Source organism: Ambystoma mexicanum, chromosome 6q, assembly GCF_040938575.1.
Source record: "Ambystoma mexicanum isolate Mex_15411 chromosome 6q, UKY_AmexF1_1, whole genome shotgun sequence".
NCBI classification, from domain to species: Eukaryota; Metazoa; Chordata; class Amphibia; order Caudata; family Ambystomatidae; genus Ambystoma; species Ambystoma mexicanum.
In genome coordinates, this window is record NC_090937.1 from 394,210,704 (window position 1) to 394,231,358 (window position 20,655).

At 44.4% G+C, this 20,655-nt stretch overlaps 1 protein-coding gene across 3 annotated transcripts in view; it reads left to right on the forward strand.

The window, feature by feature from the left end:
- MCUB (mitochondrial calcium uniporter dominant negative subunit beta) overlaps positions 1–19,273 on the forward strand; it is an 824,863-nt gene extending 805,590 nt beyond the window's left edge. For all 3 annotated transcript variants that reach the window (XM_069630878.1, XM_069630877.1, XM_069630879.1), the window contains one exon: positions 19,034–19,273. In XM_069630878.1, the coding sequence (XP_069486979.1) occupies positions 19,034–19,111 (78 nt within the window). In that variant the 3' untranslated portion in view covers positions 19,112–19,273. The remainder of the gene's footprint in view (positions 1–19,033) is intronic.
- The last annotated feature ends 1,382 nt before the right edge of the window (positions 19,274–20,655 follow it).

Genomic DNA, 20,655 nt, shown 5'->3' on the forward strand with positions numbered 1-20,655 from the left:
CTTTCCTGTGGTCCGTAACCTTTCCAGTCGATTAGATAGAAGAGTTTTGACCTCACCCTTTTTGAGTCCAAGATGTTCTTAACTTCAAATTAGGGTTCCCCGTCTATGAGGATGGGATCTGGTGGTTTGGTTAGCCTTGTTCCTAGTTGCACTGGCTTCAAAAGTGACACGTGAAAGACGGGATGAATTCGCATATAAGCAGGTAGGTCCAACTTGACGACCACCGGGTTGATAATGGCCTTGATAGAGTAAGGTCCCAAATACCTAGGGTTTAAGGTCCGTGTTCCCTTGAGTGGTATGTGCTTAGTGGCCAACCATACTTGGTCCCCTATCTGGTATTGCGGTGCTTCACTTCTGTGCTGTTCAGCATCTTTCTTGTATGTTTCCTTAGCTTTTCGTAAATGTGCAGTTGCTTCTTTAAAGGCTTGTGTAATAACCGCGTGGAGATGGTCCACCGCGGGCATCTCTAAGTGTTGGGGCGAATCAAGGACCGAGGTTCGAGGATGGTGTCCATATATGGTATAAAAAGGACTTTGTCCAGTTCCCGAGTGTACAGAATTATTGTACGCATACTCGGTGATCCAAAGAATGTCTTTCCAATTACCCTCAGACTGATGTAGCATACAACGCAGGTATTGTTCAAGAGTCTGGTTGGTCCTCTCTGTTTGACCGTCGGTCTGAGGGTGGTGACTGGTCGAAAGCCTAACATCTATCTGCGCCAGTTGGCAACATTTTCTCCAAAAATGTGAAATGAATTGACTGCCCCGGTCCGAAATCAACACGGATGGAAAGCCGTGTAGCCGAACTATGTTTTCAAGGAACTCTTTGGCCAGGGTTGAAGCTGAAGGTATTCCCTTTAAAGGAATAAAGTGGGCCATTTTGGAAAAAAGATCCACAATAACTAAAATGGTGTTAAAACCATTGTACAGGGGTAGATCCGTGATAAAGTCTAATGACAAGGTGTGCCAAGGAGTAGGTGGGATGTCCAAAGGTTGTAATAGTCCAGCTGGTTTTTTCTTTTGACTTTTGTTTTGGGCGCAAATGCCACAAGACATGACAAATAACTTAATGTCTTTTCGCCAGGTGGACCACCAGAATTGTTTCTTGATTTTAGCTTCAGTTTTTGCAATACCAGGGTGTCCCTCCATTAAGGTATCATGGTAACGGGAAATGGCTAGCTCTTGTAGTTCCTTTTGTGGCAGAAATAGCTGCCCTTGGTAATAAGGCAAATCATTGGTGACAGAGTATTCCGGGCCTTTCCTTGCCCAGTCCTGTAAGGCAATAGGATCAAAGAGTTGTTGGATCTTCCCCTGAATGTCCTCCAGTGTCTGTACAGTTGTCATGCCAAGAATCCTCTGTTCGGGAATTAGGGGTACGGGTTCTAGGGTCATTTCTGCTTCTCCCATCCCAATTCAGGACAAGGCATCTGCTTTACCATTCTTACAACCTGGTCGATCGGTTATCACGAAATCAAACTCGGCGAAGAACAATGCCCAACGGAGTTGGCGCGAAGATTGGGCCTTGGCTGTCTTCAGATATTGCAAATTTCGGTGATCGGTGATGACCGTAATGGTATGCCTGGCACCAAGTAGATAGTGCCGCCAAGCCTTGAAGGCAGACTTGATGGCTAGCAGCTCCTTGTCGGTAATGGCATAGTTTAATTCGGGAGCTGAAAACTTTCTAGACCAAAACGCCACTGGGTGAAGCTGGTTAGTTTCGGGGTCCTTTTGAGATAGGACAGCTCCCATGGCTAGACTGGATGCATCAGTTTCCACTATGTATGGGAGCTCAGGACGCGGGTGCCTTAATACAGGGGCAGATGTGAATTTCGCTTTTAATTCTTGGAAGGCGTTTTCGGCTTCTTCTGTCCACACAAAGCGTTTATTTTTTCGCAAGAGTCCTGTAATGGGATGTACAATGTGTGAAAAGTCCGGGATAAACCTCCGGTAGAAATTGGCAAAGCCAAGCATGCTTTGTACTCCTTTGACTGAACTTGGCGAAGGCAATTTAAGAATTGCGTCCACCTTACGCGTATCCATCCTGATCCCTCTCGGGGTCAGAATAAACCCAAGGAATTCCACTTCTGTGGCGTGAAAGACGCACTTTTCCAGTTCAGCATATAGTTTTTGCTGGCGTAACTTCTCTAGGACTGCTCGGACGTGTTTCACATGATCAGATTCTGATAAGGAGTATACTAGGATATCATCGATATAAACGACAACACAAACATTGATAAGTTCTCGAAGGACATAATTCATGAAGAATTGGAAGGCTGCTGGTGCATTGCATAGCCCGAAAGGCATCACTTGGTACTCAAATAACCCGTACTTGGTACGAAAAGCAGTTTTCCATTCATCGCCCTCTTTGACACGTACCAGATGATATGCCCCCCGAAGGTCCAGTTTAGTGTATATGCAAGCGTCCTTCACCTGGTCTAGTAGTTCAGGGATCAAAGGCAATGGGTATCGATTCTTAATGGTTATCTGGTTCAGTGCGCAGTAGTCTATGCACGTTCTGAGGTCACCTTCCTTTTTGGGCACGAAGAACAAAGCTGAAGATGCAGGGGACTTGGACGGGCAAATGAAGCCATTAGCAAGGTACTGGTCTAAGTATTGGCGCAGGTGAAGGTTTTCAGGCTCCGTAAGGGCATAGATCCTGCTGCAAGGGGATTGTGCGCCGGGTATGAGATCTATTTGACAATCATACGATCTGTGAGGTGGTAAGGTGTTTGCCTGTTCTTATTGGAAGACGTCCTGAAAGTCTTGGTATTCTGCAGGTAATTGCACGGTGGCTGGGGTTACTGGGGCCAGGACTGCGTTTAGTGTTTTCTTTGGGTAACAGGTGTGCGCACATTCTGGGAAGGTTATTCTCTTCTCTCGCCAATCGATACAGGGATTATGTTTTTCCAACCAAGGTATCCCCAGTATTACTTGGAACTGTGGGGCCTTGATTAAATCAAACACCATAGCCTCTCGGTGTCCATCCTGACCCAGCAATGTCATCTCTGCGGTGGAATGAGTTACGGGCCCAGAGGCAATTTCCGTTCCATCTACTGTGGTGATGACATCTGAGGTGGTCTTTCGGGTGAGAGGTAGATTCATCCTGGAAGCCAATTCATAGTCCAAATAGTTTCCCATGGCTCCGCTATCAACGTATGCTTTTACCGCGTGCATACATGATGGCTGCTCTGGATGTACAAGGACCATTAGTATGATGAAATGCGAGGTCTGAGTGTCCTCCTTCAAGCTCGGCAAGCGGACCTCTACACATGTCGGGCGTGGTCGTTTCCCGAGTCAGGTTCCAAATGGTTTTTATCTGCTGCTCCTACAATCTTCTTGGGTGGTTTTACAGGGCAGTTCCGTAGAAAATGACCAGTAGTCCCGCAATATAGACACAATTGCATTTGCTGTCTTCTTTCTCTTTCTTTCTGAGTTAAGGGTCCTCTAACCCCTCCGATTTGCATAGGTTCTGAGGCATCTGTTCCCTTGGGACTAATGTGGGTTTTGACCAACACCCTATTCTCAAACTTGGCTCGATCAGCCTTTCTGTTTTGAAGTCTGTGATCTAACTGGACCACTAAGTCTATGTATTCTGCACAGTCTTGAGGCGGGTTCACGATTTGGGCCAGGACATCTTTGAGTTCTCCCCGAAGCCCTTGATGGAATAATGTGATTCGCTTTACTTCAGGCCATCCGGCCTCCACTATTAATCTGTTAAAGGTTGCAATGTAAGATAGAAGATCCTGATTACCCTGCCGCAAGGACAAAAGTTCGTTATCCAGGGCCTGTCCCTGGGAGTGTCGGGTGAATAGTCTTTCCATGCTTGTTTGAAAACCCTGGAAATCCCAAAGAATTGGGTCATCCTGATTGACTAGTGGAATGGACCAATCTGCTGCACTGCCGCTGAGATATGACAGTACAAAGGCTACCTTGGCTTGATCATTTGGGAAAGCTCCAGGTCTGCATAAAAAGTGCAAGCGGCATTGATTCATAAATACGGCAAACCTTTTAGGGTCTCCGGCAAAACGTTCGGGCGGTGCCAATGGAACGGTTCCTGGTAGATTTATGTGCACCGGGTTACTCGATGGTACAGGAGTTGGACTTGCCCCGAGTCCTGGTAGGGGTGTTTGCCCAGCCTGGCTTTGCAATAGTTGTCTGGCCAGATCATCTGTTCGTTCTTTTGATACAATCAGTTCTCTCCTGAGGGCATTGGTTTCTTGGCAGGCGGAATGCACTTCGGCCCTCAGTTCCCCTAATAATTGGGCCAACTGATCGGTTTCCGAGGTCTCCATAATGCCCAGGTGGGTATTTGTGGGTAGGCTTTGCGTTCTGTTATGCTCACCTGGCTCCCACGGGGGCGTTGATGTAAACTGGCCAGTTGTTGTTTCCACCAGTGAGACGCGTAGTGCCGAGATGATGGACTGGACTGGACTGGCCAACCCAGCTTCGTTTGTTTGACTCGTAGGAATATCCTTCTGTAATGGAGAAAGGGAATTAACCACCTGTGGAGTTCGAGCGCTAACTCCACCTTCCCCTCTCCCGTAGTTCTTCCCACAGGTCACTTTTGGATTCCCTCTATGCTCTCACCTGATGGTTTGGAGCTGTTAATGGCAGCCCTGCAGAGTTATGACTTCCCCTTCACAGAGCTGTTTCCCACAGAATCAACGCCTGGCTGTGTATCCATCTTCTCCGACTCTGTTTCTGATCCTGGGCTCTCGCCCCCACCCCAGGATGCGGCCTCGGTACACCCCAGGTGCGCCCCACAGTTTGAAAACCTCTGTCCTAACCTAATGGGACATTGTCACAATTGATACAATTCTGGCTTCTGATGGGGAGGATGTGAGGCCCAAGGTGGATCCCGGGCTGCTGTTGAACTTGACACTAGGTGAAAATGTTACTTGTCTTGGAGCTACAGCTGGGACTTATTCACCAAACAGCTTTTCGTTATGAGGACTGTCATTGACCTTAAGAAGTCTCTTGACAAAGCTACACAACGTGTTGATTGATCACAGTCAAGGGCGGACTTACTGGAGGCTAGTGGCAAGACCACTCTTACCATTCTCATCCAATCTCTATTTCCGTAGCTGTTCAACAAAGTAAGGGATAGTGGACATCCAGCTTCCAGTGTGAGTTTGCCCAGCTTCACTGTTTCTATGGCCCCTACCTTGATGTTGGGGGGTGCCAGAATGGGACATGAATATTGCTGACTCTTCGCAGCCAGCAACATAGGAGCAATGCAAATCGGAGAAGACACCAGAGTTCATCAAGTTCAGCTGGTAAGGGCTACTCCTGGGCTAAGCCTGGCGGCAATGCAGGATTCCAAAGAACTGGTTGGGATGATATTGACACGCCCACTACATGGGGCTCCATGGGTGTTGGCCATGACAGGAGTACCAACTCTATCATTCTTTAATCAACAATGCAGCCCATTGGATAAATAACAAGCGGATGGCTAGCCTCCTAAACCCAAATGATCTATTGATGGCGAGGCGCGTATTGTAAGCATGCTTGAGGCCCAGGTACGCCCCAAGGGTTGTGCTGTTGGAACTCTAAGACCTCATAGATTACTTAGCCGGATTTTGGCTGATGAATGTGTAGTTATCCTGAGGGAAACAATATTTTGTTGAGTTCTCTGAATTATTTCTATTTCCCAACTCTCCCGCACCTCACACACCAATTGGGTATCACCTGCAGTTGCTTGGGAGGAAATAGTAGGGATTGAAGGGAATTATCAAAGGCTGTGGCCATGGGAGGGATGCCCGCAGGTTAATGTAGAAGCAGATTGGTCTCTAGGCAGCCTCCATGTGGGATGTTAGCATGTCAGTACCTGCTGAATCCCTTACTGAAGCCCTCAACAATTCAGTGGTGCGGTGGATGCAGCGTGGCCCACTGCAGAAACATTGTTAGCTGCCAAAGTAGAGGACATTTTATCTTCCTATCTAGGAAGCTGGAATATTACAGGTGCAACCTCTCACCTGGGTGATGCTGACTGCAAAAGCTATATTGCATGACAAACAACTTGGTCTTATGACATAGTCCGTAAGAAGGATTTTGCCACTTTGTTCCTGCAAGCCCCTATAATGGAGGTAAGGCCAAAGAAGGTTTGCAAGCCTGGATTTCTTTACTGGAGGTTCACATTGACATGTTGACAGAGTATCCTCTCCTGTAATTTGTATAATATCGAAATCTGAAGAACAGTTACTACTGGTGTTTTAAAAAATATTTAATGGCAAACCCCGGAAAGGGATTGTTCATCTACAACTCTTACCACCCTGGCCCAAACTGTAGACTGAGTTTTTGAGGAATTTCTGGCTCGAACCAGCAGGGACCACTTTTCGATTGCAGTGGATTTACACATGTGCATGGTGAGAGAGTCTGATGATTCACTGGTCAGGGGAAGATATTGCAATCAAATAAATCAGACCTCAAAACAACTCCTTAATGCAAATACTAAATAATATCAAATGCATAGTCAATGGGACAGAAGCAAGGTTCGAAATTGAGGTTCAATAAGGAGGAGAAAGAAAATGGCACCTGGCTGTCAGGCATCACCCAATAAGCAAGGCGTTCCAACTGGGGAACTAAGACTGAGTACACTGTGCACTACAAATCTAATTTCCACATGACTTGCACCCTTTATCTTTTTGGCCTTTACATATGATCCATTATGTTTAAATGTGTCCTTATTCTTCTTTATTAACATTCTGAAACGCTCAAAGATGAATACCACATATTCTTGTTTGTAAGGCACCAGTTGGCCTGCGGAACCAAAAGTAACTGCTGGTTTCCAGCTAACAAGGCTCTGCAGGAGCTAAATAGCTCCCTACAGTTTCGAACCGTGCAGAGGTCAAGCGACTGACTAAACATTTGTATCCAGCAGAAATACATGTCAACAATCTTTGTAGAATAGTAGAACACAGTTTTAACATTCTTGTACAAATAGAACCCTCTGCACTGCAAGGGGAAACATAGGTTCTGAGGCAGTATGTAATATTTTTCATATGTATAGGATCTATGTGATCCGACCGCGGCTGAATGTCCCGCGGCCGGAAGGTTTGCATGAGAAAGGGGCGAACTACCAAAAGTTTGCACCTTTCTCATGCAAACACATACATACCCACACCCACACACACCCATGACACACCCTACACCCACACCCTCAACACACCCCCACACCCAACATAAACAAACCCCACTTAACCTTCTTCTTCCTGCTGGGTCCCTGCAGCGCCAGTTCCCTTTCACTTCCGTGATCGGGAACCGGCGCTGCACTATACTATAAATGTTTCCTTTTTTTTTTTTACAATTCTACCACCAAAGTATCGAACTTTTGGTGTTCGAACCTTTGGTGGTAGCATTTTTAGAACGTTTGGTTCATGCAAACCCTTATATTCGGTAAAAAGGTACAAACTCTAAGTCAATGACTCAATTTTTTCATGTTAATTGGTGCTGGGTTCACAAACAGAATGATGTGAATGCCTTTGATATCTGTGTTACATGTTCGATTAAACTGTTTTCTGCTATTGTAGAATTCTTTTGAATTTTTTTCCCTGTTCAATAAAAATCATTTTTTGGTTAGTCGCTTGACTTCTGTCCCATTCACTATGCATTTGATATTTTTTTATATTTGCATTAAGGAATTGTTTTGAGGTCAGAATTCTTTGATTGCCCGATGATTAACCTTCCAGATCTCTGTTTGACTTCTGAAAGAGGTTACCCTTTTACTTTTGTATGAAAGGGGTAGATATTGCCAGGGGCATCCCCTTGGTGTGTTGGCCTCAGAGGTATAACAAGACAAATAAAATGGGTCTGGAAATGAGATTGTGAGCCCTCATCTTTGATGTGCATGCCATCAATGGTAGAGCAGCCGATGAATTTCCAGCAGCATTAATTCACATTTAAAACCCATCAGGGGGAGTCCTTAATTGACTACTGTTTTGTGAAGGTGGAACATTGGGGGATGTTTGTACATTTTATATTCAATGTCAGGTGCCAAAGTCAAGTGACCATGCCCTCGTTCTTATTTCTTTGGTGCTTTCTCAGTGCAGAAACTCTGAGGGTGTACAATGAAGTCTTAAGTGAGACTGTTGCTGGGCATGGAAGAAACATTAAATGGACAAGGGTAGATGGTGAAGTTATCCTCCCTCTGCTGCACGTAGCACGTTGGAAAGTGTCTATAACCTACTGATGCCTTAAATTCACCTCAGAAGCTCAAATGAAGCCACTTCTGTATCCAGACATCTATGGCTTTACAGGGAGTAATGTTCTGATCTCAGGTTGTTAGGAAGTTTAGATCCAGAGGTAGGATTCCCGCTGAGCATGTTAAGTCAGTAAGATGGCAATATTGTGCGCTGGTGAAAAGGAAGAAGTATAAAGCACAGACTAAGGCTTTGGCGTATCTACAGCATTTAGCCAAGACCAACAACTCAAAAGCTTTTTGGTCATTGGTTACTTGAGGGAGTAAACATGGTATTCATTCAAAATGTTTGCAACTAAAATGTATTTAGTGAAAAATCTTAGTGAAAATTACTTGGCAGTGAAAATGTTGCTCATCAAAAAGTAGTCAAACATGCATCTGAAAGGTACCCAAGAATGCAGTGGTGCTGGGAATAAGTAGGTTGTGGAGGACTTGTGATTTCCTGTACTAGGATAAGTGCAAGTGCTAGGATTAGAATAGGGTTTGGGGTAAGGCTAGTGTGTAGGGTTAGAATACACATTTGGGTTAGAATTAAGATAAGGATATTATTTTAGGATGAGAGTCATGATGGTTGTGGAAGGTTAGTGATGTGGGGGTTTAAGTAAGTGTGAGTGTTAGGGTAAAACTAGGGTTAACATCAGACTAAGGGTCTGGGTTCACTTTAGGGAAAGCAATCAGTTTAGGGAATGCTGCTGATTTTGGGGTTGACATAAGATAGGAGTTAATGGAAACCTAGGGTTTAGGGGAGAGTAACTGTTAGGGTAAGTGTTAGATGTGTGGTCAGGGTAAGGCTAGAGTTGGTATTAGAGAAAGGGTTTGTGTTAAAGATACGATGTTGTTGTTAAGGCGATACACAAAATTAATGAATGGGTGCAATACATGATATGATAGCCAATAAGCAACAGATTAGAACAAAAGAAGAAAATAAGAATAACCAGAAAGACAGAAACGAATTTGGCAGACCAAATATCAGAAAAGTTAAATTTAGGTAACAGGAAGAAGAGTTGCTGGACAAATAAACCGACCATCTGCCTCAAAAACCATTCAAGGGGGTAGGTCCAATCTAAAAATACATAAAAATAGTTCCGTGCCAATTTCAGCATAACGTCTACCGATAAAAGTGACACTAAAAGGTCCTAAAAAATAGCCAGAGATAAAAGTCGACACTGGCAAACAAACTATATCCAAGAGTCCAAAGATGGAATCCAGGACCTTGGAGCCATGGCCTCCACCACTCCCAAGCCAGCCACAGGGAATGCTGGACCACCACCAGCGTCCCAGGGGACTATCCGAGGGCCTCCTTAAGCGTCCAGGAGAACTACCCTCCACTCCACCACCCATTCTATGTTGAGGGCTATGCATGTTTTGGAGGATTGTTGACATAGATGCAGTTGAGATCAATGTCCATTTTCTGTTTATTTGGTGTTTTGTATTGTGCCACATGCAAACAAGTTGCTTAACAGTGCTGACGAGTTAGGGAAAGCTCAAGGGTTGGGGTGGGAATAAGGTTTGCGGTTCGAGTTAGGATAATGGTTAGTGACAAGTTTAGGGTTATTGTGGAGAGATAATGAATACCTACTTTTATTAGGCGTGAGGGTTACAGCCTTGTAGTTTTGTGTGTTGAAAAATAGTTTTCCCCTCTCTTATCACTGGCAACATTTTCAATAGAATCACAACATTTTGAAAAACATTTGCTGAGGAGTTTTTTACATGACATTTTCCGGAGCAAAATTTTTGCATAGCACTGCATATGAGCATCAATATGTTTTAGCTGCAGAGCTCGAAGCCCATTTTAGGTGCCTGTATTGTCTTCCCATGTATATTAATATCAATGCGGATTGTAGCAAGTGTTTGGAAATGTGGGTGGACGAGACATCCACATTTCCTGCATTACTCTTGTTGACTTGACTTTGGGACTGAACTCTCAAAAGTCAGCCCCAACTCTACGCGCTGGCCTGGTTCCCATAGATCTATCTAAGTCAGAAACTAAAATATGGGGCGCAACTTTCTACAGCATATTTCATGCTATTATATACTCTGAAACAATTCTTTCTATGGAGCATAGCAGAAGTGGTCCTCTTATTTAAAAAGGAGTACAAAAGTGACCTTGGCAGTTAGACCCATGACAGTCCAAATACTGTACCTTGAGGAAAGTAGTTGGCAAGGTATCCTCTCTAAAATCTTGAGGTCACACTTGGCTGCTTCTGTTCTTTCTACTTTGCAGTGTGGGGGGGGGGGTCTGAAAGGCACTGAAGCAGGGCATTGTATGGGTTCTATTTGAACTTTATTGATCTCAAGGCTGTCTTTCACCCAATGGATTAGGATATTTTGTGGGAGGCTTTTTTTGAGAAAGAGGATCTCTCAAGCGTTAGTGTCAGTTATCCGGGCGTGCACGAAAAACACAAAAGGGCGTGTAAAGTATATTAGTTGTGACGGGGGAATTTCAAATTTGGAAGGGAGTTAACAGGTGTGTGCGCTGGCCCCCTATCCTTTTTAACTTGTTTGTAAATGACCTAGATACATTGCTGCAGAAAAGGGATGCCAATGCCCCAAGGATGAAGGGCATTAAGGTACATGTCCTACTCTTTGATAATGATGCATTCACAAGCACGAATGGTCTTAACAAGCTTATGAGGAGCTTTGAGATATATTATACAGCAAAGGGATTCACGATTAATAGGTTCAAGAACAAGTTGTTAACATTATGGACAAAGCATAGTTGGAGACGCAAGGTAGTATTGGGAGTGCCAATGGAAGTAGTCCAGTGGTAGGACTACCTAGGCATGCTATTTTCCCCATGAGGCTCTTGGAGGCCTCTATGTGAGAAAGCAGTTTAAACCTAAGAGAAGTGAGAGAAAGTATTTTTAATTTTAATCAAAGGTTCAAGGCTTCGATGTCTTGGCTCCCATGAGGCCTATAAGTCTATGGCCATTGCAGGCTTTCTTTACACCAGTGAACTCTATGGGTAAATAATGGTAGATAGACTTCAAATGCCAGAAAACAACATTATACAAATATTGTTGAGATCCCTTCATGTCACTCTACCATTCTGGCGCACTAACAACTAGGTCTGAACCTCATAAGCAAAGAGATGTTGCTGAGAATAGCCCTAGTCTGAGCTACAATCATGGCTTCTGGGGGCTATTTAGTATATGGAGCCTATTTGCAGGTAGTCGTAGCCCTCAGAGGTGGCAAATCTCTTCCTTTGTTTAGGCACATTAAAAGCTGATTTCGTTTTTTGAGCATAACCCCTTTATAGAAAGATCTTGATTCTATTTCCTTTTCAGATCTTAAACATGCAAATTCGCAGGTGGCTCCTGTAGTTAAGGTTGACAAATGTCTGCACTTTAGGTTACTAGGCTCCCTTAGTTAAACTTGATTTAACTTTCTCTGATCTGTGGTAAGTCCCCTGCCTTGGTCTACGGATCCGTGGGGTGACTCAGAGTGATGTGTGTTTCCCTGATCCAGTGGATAATGCGTCTGGTAAAATCCCCTGGTCACCCTCCCTTCTCCCCCCTATCACAAGGCAGGGGGACAATCACTGTGCGACAGATCTGGGGACAGAACCTTTCCCAGCCCTCTCGTACATCACGGTAGGAGATTTCTAGCAGCCTTGACCCTCCCCAGCAAGACTTGGCTAGACAGGTAAAGTTAACCCCTGCCTCCCCCAACTCCGGAAGCCTGAAGTTCTATCCACGCAAACCCAAAATCAAGGCAAGAACAACCAATTGCTTCATATTAAACTGAGGCAATTTCCTTCTTTCAGTATTAGTAGCAGTTGTCCTGATACTATCTGGGAGGTCCCGGTAGGATAGCTCGGTGGCAACACAGGTTCAATACTCGGGTCCGCAATTAGAAACCTCTGGGTATTTAAGCGTGTTATAAATATGCAACTAAGACAACAACAGCAAAAAATCTGTAACAGCGCCTCGATGTCCCAGGGCTGTGTGAGCGTTTTAAACATGCAAATAAACGATTGTAATCCAACTCATGGTATCAGAAGAGTCATTTTCAAGCATTAATGAGACTCTCTGCGAACACCAAGATCCGCTCTTGAAGCAAGATGGAGGGTTCTGACCGCAGGATTCACCAAAGCTGATAGTGTTGCATTCTCAAGTTTTTTTGACCACAGGATTACCTGCAAGTCATATGATGCCAGTTTTTGAAACGGTTTTGCCCCCCATATGATATCAAATTATCAATTCATTATCTCCCAGCAGAGCGTTCGCTCGCTGAAGATATATAAAGATAAACATTCAGCACTAACACTCCCTGTACACTGCGGGAATGTAGAAAGGCCATCAAGAGTTTTCCCGGTGCAAGCTACACACTCTGGTAGACAGAACTGGGTCCTGCAATAGCAGCACAAAGAGAGGGGCAGGAAGACAAATGTGCAATCCAAAATGGTGGATAGGACAGATGAAGGCTTAGTCCAGCCACCTAAGCCGAATGTCAGGCTAGGTGCAACCAGGACTAGTCACAATCCCAATGAATAGGAGGTCCAAACATTGGGCTGTGGAGGTCAAACTGAGCAGAGGGAGGAAATCAGTCCGATTTGCAGACAGTAAAGTTCTGTCAGGCCAAGTATCACCGGGAAGTGAAGGAGGAATGAGATTGGGCCATAGATGGTTTGATGAGATCACAGAGGAAAGAGGGTAAGAAGCAGGATGGTTCCCGGTTAGGCAAGCCTAAAAGCTACTCCCACTGATCCATCTGCTGGTGAGACTACGCTTGATAGTTAGTGTTAGGTTATGGGACCCCAGAAAGCCTACAAATAGTCCATCACATGAGTATAGTTTTTGGGAAAACCTACCGCATTCAAAGCCTAGGGGACAGAACCCCTTTTCTCATGTACGAAAACTGGGAAGGGCATTCAGGAGGCCATGAAGACCTGGTAACCCAGCGTGACTGGGGATGACATTGTAGGCGAGAGGTCCAGTTATGCCCAAGGACAAGAACCATCTTGTCATTTTGGTTTTTGGAAGATCCTGTTTCTGTTTAGGTTGCCACTTTTTGTACTTATTTCCCAAAATAAAGGTTTGAACTTGAGTATGTGGTCTTGACATATGTCTTGGTCCCAGGCTGCTCTGTGGCAAATCCTAGAATAAGTTTGTATTTTGATGTTAAGTGCTTTCTTGAGAAAGGAGCCTTACTTGGAAGACTTTGGCTCCCAGAAATATATATTCTCTGTATGTGAAATTCTGATTCCGTCTTCTTCCCCCGAAAATGATTATCGGTAAGTGGGCAAGGCTTCACCCTTGAGTGTTTGTTCAGGTTCATTAATAGTTTTCGCCATCTCTACCTATATTTTGAAGGGTGGAGGTGGTGAAAGTACCTTCTACATGTTTGTGGCCATCTTCCAGATTCGATGTTCTGAGGGCAAACATACCTGCTTGCATCCCTCTTATTGTATTTGTATTTAAACTGAATGCATTTATATATTTATTGTTTTGAAACAATTTTTATTAATTTTTCTAACAACTAAACAACATACAGAAAACAAAACTTAGCGGTGCATTTTATACATTATTGACTATTACGTATCTTGTTAAACTATCACCGCTACCTACCCTTTACCCTCCCCCTTAACTTGAGCCTACTCCAATTCGCCTTCCGCCGTTACATCCTCTTGGGATGATCCCTCTTCTGTCTTCTAGGAGGTATCATCCTTGCTTAAACATACCTGGGTGGACCCAACCAATGTAGCCACTAAATGCCTCCAGGCCGTCAATGTATCTGCCTCTTCCTCCCCCCTCTACTGGATGCTTCGGTCCATACCACCGTTTCGGTTTCTGCCCACCTCTTAAGGTCATTCCACCACACCTCTACCTTTGGCCTGTTACATGCTTTCCAGCCCATGGCAATCCTGCGCTTGGCCAATATGTAAGCCAGGTCTTTAAGTTTTCTCACATGCTTTAGCTTGCGTGGTCTGGGGAACCCCCCAAAATACATGCCCACACCGAATCCACATCTAGCATGACCCCCTTTTCTGTCAGGCGGTGGGCCACTTCTTTCCAGAATTTACTAATTTCCGGGCATGCCCAGACCATCTGGGTCATTTCCGCATTCCCTTCTCCACATTTGGGACATGATTGTATTTCTGCGTTTTTAAATCGGGCTATCCTCTGGGGGGTCATGTATGCTCTATGAGTTACATATAGCTGGATTTGTTGCAGCCTTGCATTTCTGGACACCTTCTTATGATACCGTTGAGCTCTCCCACAGCCCGTCATTCATACATTCCCCCACTTCCTCTTCCCATTCCTGTTTTAGCTGGGTTACCTCTCTCCCACCCCTGCTTATCAATAGTTCATAAATTCGGGAAACCTCGTGCCCTCCCTCTGTGATGTCATAGATTGTTTCAATGGTTGTATCTGGCTGGTCTTCCAGCACTATTTCAGACCATGTTTCTTTCACTCGTCGCACAAGTCTGGTATATATGTGATATGTTGCCCTTGATGTAGGCCCGTTTCCTCTACCAATGTGTTCAACTCCTACCTTCCCATTTTGCCATATGTCTCCCATTGTTGCAATGCCCACCGATTCCCAGTGCATGCATATTGTTTTCCTCAGTTGCACGTCCCCTTTGGTTAGTACTACTAGTGGTATCTGCAGGGAGCACGGGGTCGGGTTCTCCATAGCCTGGCAAGCTTTCCGCCACATTTGCCATCCCAATTCCAACATTCTCAGACCCCACTTTATCTCCAATTTGGGCAACCATATCCATTCTTTCAAGAAGAATGGGGAACACTCTGATCTCAGCAGTCTGGACTCCGCTGTTGGGTCTTCCGATAGCCATTTGGCCACATATTGTAGCTGACTGGCCCAGTGATAAATCTCAAAATTGGGAAGTTTTATGCCTCCTTTGTCATATGTGTTTTGTAGTTTCCACGGGGCTATCCTATTCCTAGTGTTGTGCCAGATGAAGCCTCTGCATATGCTCTGGAGTTTGGCAAAAAAACATTTAGGTATCATCCATGGTATTTTTCCAGAAAAGTGTATCAGCCTTGGTAATACAACCATTTTCAACAGGGCCACCATCCCCACCATGGCCAGTGGGAGCTTAGACCAGAATCTCATACTGTTCTCGATATTTGTATAGCCTTCTCTGTGTTGTGTTTGTGTTCGTCCTCCACTGTGTGATAGATATCTATCCCCAGGTATCTAATGGTTGTGGTCTCCCAGGGTATTTGTAGGATGGGTAATTGCTCCCGCGGGCTCCCTTTATATCTGCCCAGAGGGAATATGCGCGATTTTTTAGGGTTGACTGCAATGCCCGAGAGCAACGCGAACCGCTCCATTACTTCTAGGATATATTGCAAGTTTTCCTCCGGGTATCTTAGATATAACAACATATCATCGACATCCAATGATATTAGATGTGGCCCTCCTTTCGTATGAATCCCCACCTCTTCGTACTGTTGTCTGAGGTATATCGCTATGGGCTCTAATGCAAGGATATATAACATCGGGGGCCGAGAGCACCCCTGTCTGGTACCTCTACTAAGTTGCCACCTCTCCGAAATAACCGTTCCAGTCTTTACTCTGGCTAGTGGTGAGCTATATAATAGTTTAACCCATTTTAGATACTCAGGCCCTATACCATATTCATGTAAAGCTGCAATCAACCATGGCCATTTCACAGAATCAAAGGCCTTCACCGCGTCCAATGAGACTATTGCGACCTCTTGTGCTTCTTCTTCTGTCTGCTCTATGACCCAGTGAAGCCTTCTGAGATTGTCTGATATATTTCTATGTGGGACTTATCCAGTTTGATCAGGATGTATAAGTTTGCTTATAACCCATCTCAGTCTCCCGGCCAACACAGCCGTGAGTATTTTACTGTCCTGGTTCAGCATGGATAGCGGTCTGTACGATCCGCGCTCCATGCTCGGCTTGTCAGGTTTAAGAGTCGGGATGATTATCGCCTCCTTTAGGGATTCTGGCAGCATTCCGATTTCGAGAGCTTCATTTAACATGGCCAGTAGTGGGGGAAGCACTTCTGTCTTATATGTTTTATAGAACTCACTAGGGAGTCATCCAAGCCCAGGGCTTTGCAAGTGGGCAATTCTTTGATCACTGCTTCTAGAATACTTTTATATATTAGCAGATTTCTATCATGTGTTTCAATTTTTATATGCAAATTGGTATTTTATGTTATTTCTTAAGAATTTGTAAAGTGAATGAAGTGGTTTTTTAAAATGTTTTTCATATATTATTTGTAATGGCTTTTTGTTTAACACATGTATTCTTGGCTGATTGACACTGAGTGTTAGGGAGAATTCTCTGTTTAGGCTGAATTTCCTAACCTAGTGAGTCCCCCAGCAGCTTTGCTGGATTTTTGGGGTTTATTTTTTTTCTCCTGCCAAGAGTGAGACTCTTTTACCCTCACTCTTGGACATGATTTGAGTGTGTTCCTTTGACTCTAGATATGTTTAATGGGCTATGGGGTCTTTTACTCCATAGGGGATCATGTGTTTTTGTGATGTGTGTTACACAGCACCCTCAGTGCAGTAACACAGGGGTGTCATAGTGACCCCCCAGTATAGACTCCATACCCTGGGACGGACTACTGTCTCCCAGGGCATGTAAAGTCACCATTGACTTTACTAGTCTTGAATTCTGAACAGAACCAGTACAAACCATCATATTGTGGACGTACTGGCTGGGGCAATTCGATTGCCCCAGGGTCTGTTAGTCGAGGGGGCACGTCTCTGTCCCCCCTGATCGAGTTTTGGCTGGTGGCAGTGGATACTACTTTTTATATTCAACCGCAAATATTTCTCTATGGGATTTTCCCATTGTTGGAGGCTACTATCTTTATTTATTTAATTACGATAGCCTCGAACATACCGCCGGTTTATTTATTTATTATTAATTCTCCGGTTGGTATTTTTTGCCAAAACTCGGTTCTAAAATGGCGTTTGTGTTCTCTTCTGTGACTCCAACCCAAGTCGAGCCCTTTGTTCCACTTTTTGGCGGGCTTCTCCACAGAAGCCCTCCAAAGTGGTGCCACTCTGTCTGGGGTACTTAGGAGGGGTGGAGGGGGATTTAGGCACCCTGGACTGAGTTGCCTAGGCAACTCAAGTCGCACTCCGTCCTGATTGGCCCAAGTGGTGAGCCGGCCGGCTCACCACTTAGCATGTTTGAGTGACAGCTAGGCTGAGTGAATGGGGGTTTTCTGCATAAAAGCAGGGCTTTGGGGACTGGAACTTCAGAAGTCGCCACAGGACCTAAGAATCCGACGAGGGAGAAGCTGAGCCGACCTGCTATGACAACACCACCGGTGGAGCCCTGCTGAACCGTCTCACCACTTTTCCCAACGACAGAGGTGATCTCCCACCGGAGAGTCTTCTTCCTTTGACTGGTGGGGATAACCAGTTTCACTGTCTTTTCGCCTTCCCGACGCATCTCGTGGCCGCCTTGCCTGTGCCAAGCACCCCGGCAACCGGAATACCACGTTTTGCCACGAGCGCGAAATAAAGGGTACTACCTTTAACCGGAAAACTCTGCGGCTGGTTTCTTCCCTGGCAGTGCAACGACCTTCATTTTTCCTCCAAGTCAAGATCTTCTCTTCCCCTGGACGACGCCGAGACTTGCACCCGCTGCCAGGAACAACTGCCACCGCTGGAGGATCCTTCCCACTTAAGGTACCGTGTTCCGTCTGGCTTCCCTTGCCACCGACTGTACGGGGTAGATTTAGCCCCCGGCTTTCGAACCTGGGTTAGCCTGGGACACCCTGGCTAAACTTTTCTGAGCCTCTCTAAACTCTTTTCGAACTCTCTGCAAGACTTTCAAAGCCTAGTGTAACTGTGTGTTCTTGGGCGCATTTGTGCTCTGCTCTCTCTAAGAGTGGGCCCAGCCTATGGACTTTGGCTCACAAGTGACTTTTGCTCTTCTGCCTTGCTAAAAGTGTTCCTAAATCTTAGAGTGGTGTATCTTCACATATTCTGTCTTTTTCCCTCCCTTCTTCATGAACTTATTGGAGTGCCATCTATAGTTAAGCGCTCACTTCTGTCTGGAAATAAGTGGTGTTAACTAAGACTTGTCTGATAAGGAATAAGGATTGTATATATTATAATAGTAACTGTGTTTAGAGTGTTTTACAATAAGAGTGCTGGAGTGTTTCAAACAGTGTGTTTTTAAATAAATAATTATATACTTTGATACCAAAGCTCTGGTCAGTGTTTGCTTTTGCTATTGTGTCTGAGTGCCTATTGTGTATACTTTGCACACTGCCTAACTCTTCTTGAGGGAAGTCTGACTGCTCAGCCACAGCTACCAGGTAAATCTGGGTGGTACAGACTGCTACCAAGTGGGTTTACTGCTAACACCTGTAGTCCTAAATCTTTTGCAGTGTTCCCAAAGGGAACTGCACAGGTTTCTGCCTAACACTGACACCTCAGTCAGTATGCCCCACAGTGTGATTCAGTTTGTGATGTTTCCCTGTACAACTCAATTCACTTGCTCAGTCAAAACATAATGTAATTTTCATAAAAGGCATTATGTAATGTAACATTATGAAGTTAGGGCAATCTAATGTTTAGGAATAGAGAACGTTTTTGTTATTTAAAAAAAACGAGGATAACAATGTAACTTTCAGATCCAGGAAGAACATAACATCATATTTACAAACATGCTCCAGCAGCTGTCGTGTATGTATACAGTGTCCTTATGTGACTTTGTTTTAAACTGATGAATACAAATGCACAACAGATCAAAATAATTGGCAACAAACACTATCACATTTGGAAGCTAATGTAAACTGTGAATTGGGTTTATGTTCAGTGATTGCCAGCAACTGTTGTCTTGATAATATTTTTTGTGTTTTTCACAGGTAGAGGCAAGCTTGAGGCGCCTTCGTGACCCACTAAAACTAAAGCTTCCGATTCAGCAATTAAATGCGGACCATTGAAGGGAAATGCTTGTCTTCTTTTTCCATCCTTTTTAAACTTGCACTTTTATGCTGAAAGCTTACAATACTGTTTATTGCAACAAATGGAAACTGGATACTTTTGGCCACTTGTTATGAAGATAATACTGAAATTGTTAAAATAAACAACCAGTGAAAAAATTGTCTTAAAGAGTGGAGTGTTTATTTTTGTGAATGTATTTGTCTGGGAATATTACATTTGGGCCAGGTTATAAAACATCTTGGACATTGAAGCACCAAGCAGTTGGCTGGCGTATCCTTAAATAGCAACATGTGTGACAAAATCACACACTCAACCGCATTGTAGCTTGGGCAGTTGCATAGAAGATCTGTGCAAAGCATCTATTCATGACTTATTCAAATTGAGGGAGTTGGCTTGTTCAAATTCAGAAAATCCGTATTGTGGGGACTCAGAAATGAGAGATGGACAAGAATGTTGTATTATTCTCAAAGTCAGACATTTTATTAAACAGAAATGGGTTGGAAAAACGCCTCTGTAGCCCTATTACAAAGAGGATTCTTCCTGCCTGGAAAACTAAAACTAAGGATCTGCCTGTGTCAAGAAGTCAGTAACTTAAAAGCCGTCCTTGTATCCAAAACATTCTAAGCTCACCCTCACACTAGAAACAAAACAACAAAGAGCACATGGTGAAGAGGGGGTTGTCAAGTATTTGACTTGACAACCCCATCTTCCTCACATGAGTGAATTGGAGAATATGGAAAAGCTAACTTCACAGTGCCAAGTATTGTCTCGTTGTGGAGTTCTGGCGGGACAGTAGCTTCATATATTATACTTCTTATTTGGCCCACTTGTGAGACCCACTGGTCAAATTGGGGAACATAATTTCCTAAATCCGATTGGGCTGGTAGGTCGGGGATGACAGCCACCACCAGATCCAATTCTTTTCCCAGGATAGTGATTGCGATTTGTGTTTGTGAGTGTTCCTCAACATGGTCATGGATGCGCCCTACTTTCCATCATTGGGGAAGCAAATCTGTTCTTATTGCGCAACCCCTACTTCCTGTATCCAATTGGGCCCAAATGATCTTTCCTTTCAGGACAGCAGGGATGGTATAGATATGTTTGTCCCCTCTGCATAGGATAGTGCAGGATTGTCCCTGGCTTTAACCTTTCTCCTGGGGTATTGTTTCCCTAGAGTGGGCAGACATTTTGCTCTTATAAGAGATCCCTGTACTTAATTCATCTTCTGCCCTGATAGTGAGTTTGAGTTTTCTGATCTGCGAGATGGACAGTGGTGTGTGGGCTGTTTTATACTCCTACAGAGGAAACATTATGATTCCAAGGAATGGTAGGTTCCAAAGAATCCAGATTATTCCCATGAGGGATCTGATTCATTCTCACTACCTTCTTGTTCCTTGCCTCTGAATTTAGTTTGAGTGTTACTTCTAGATTCCCCAAGGGTAGACAAGGAGGAACTCATGGGAATAGTGTGACTGAACATTTTCCTTTTGGATTTGGGAAATTTCCTCTCCTGGGAATGTTAAACGACATTCTTTTTTTACCT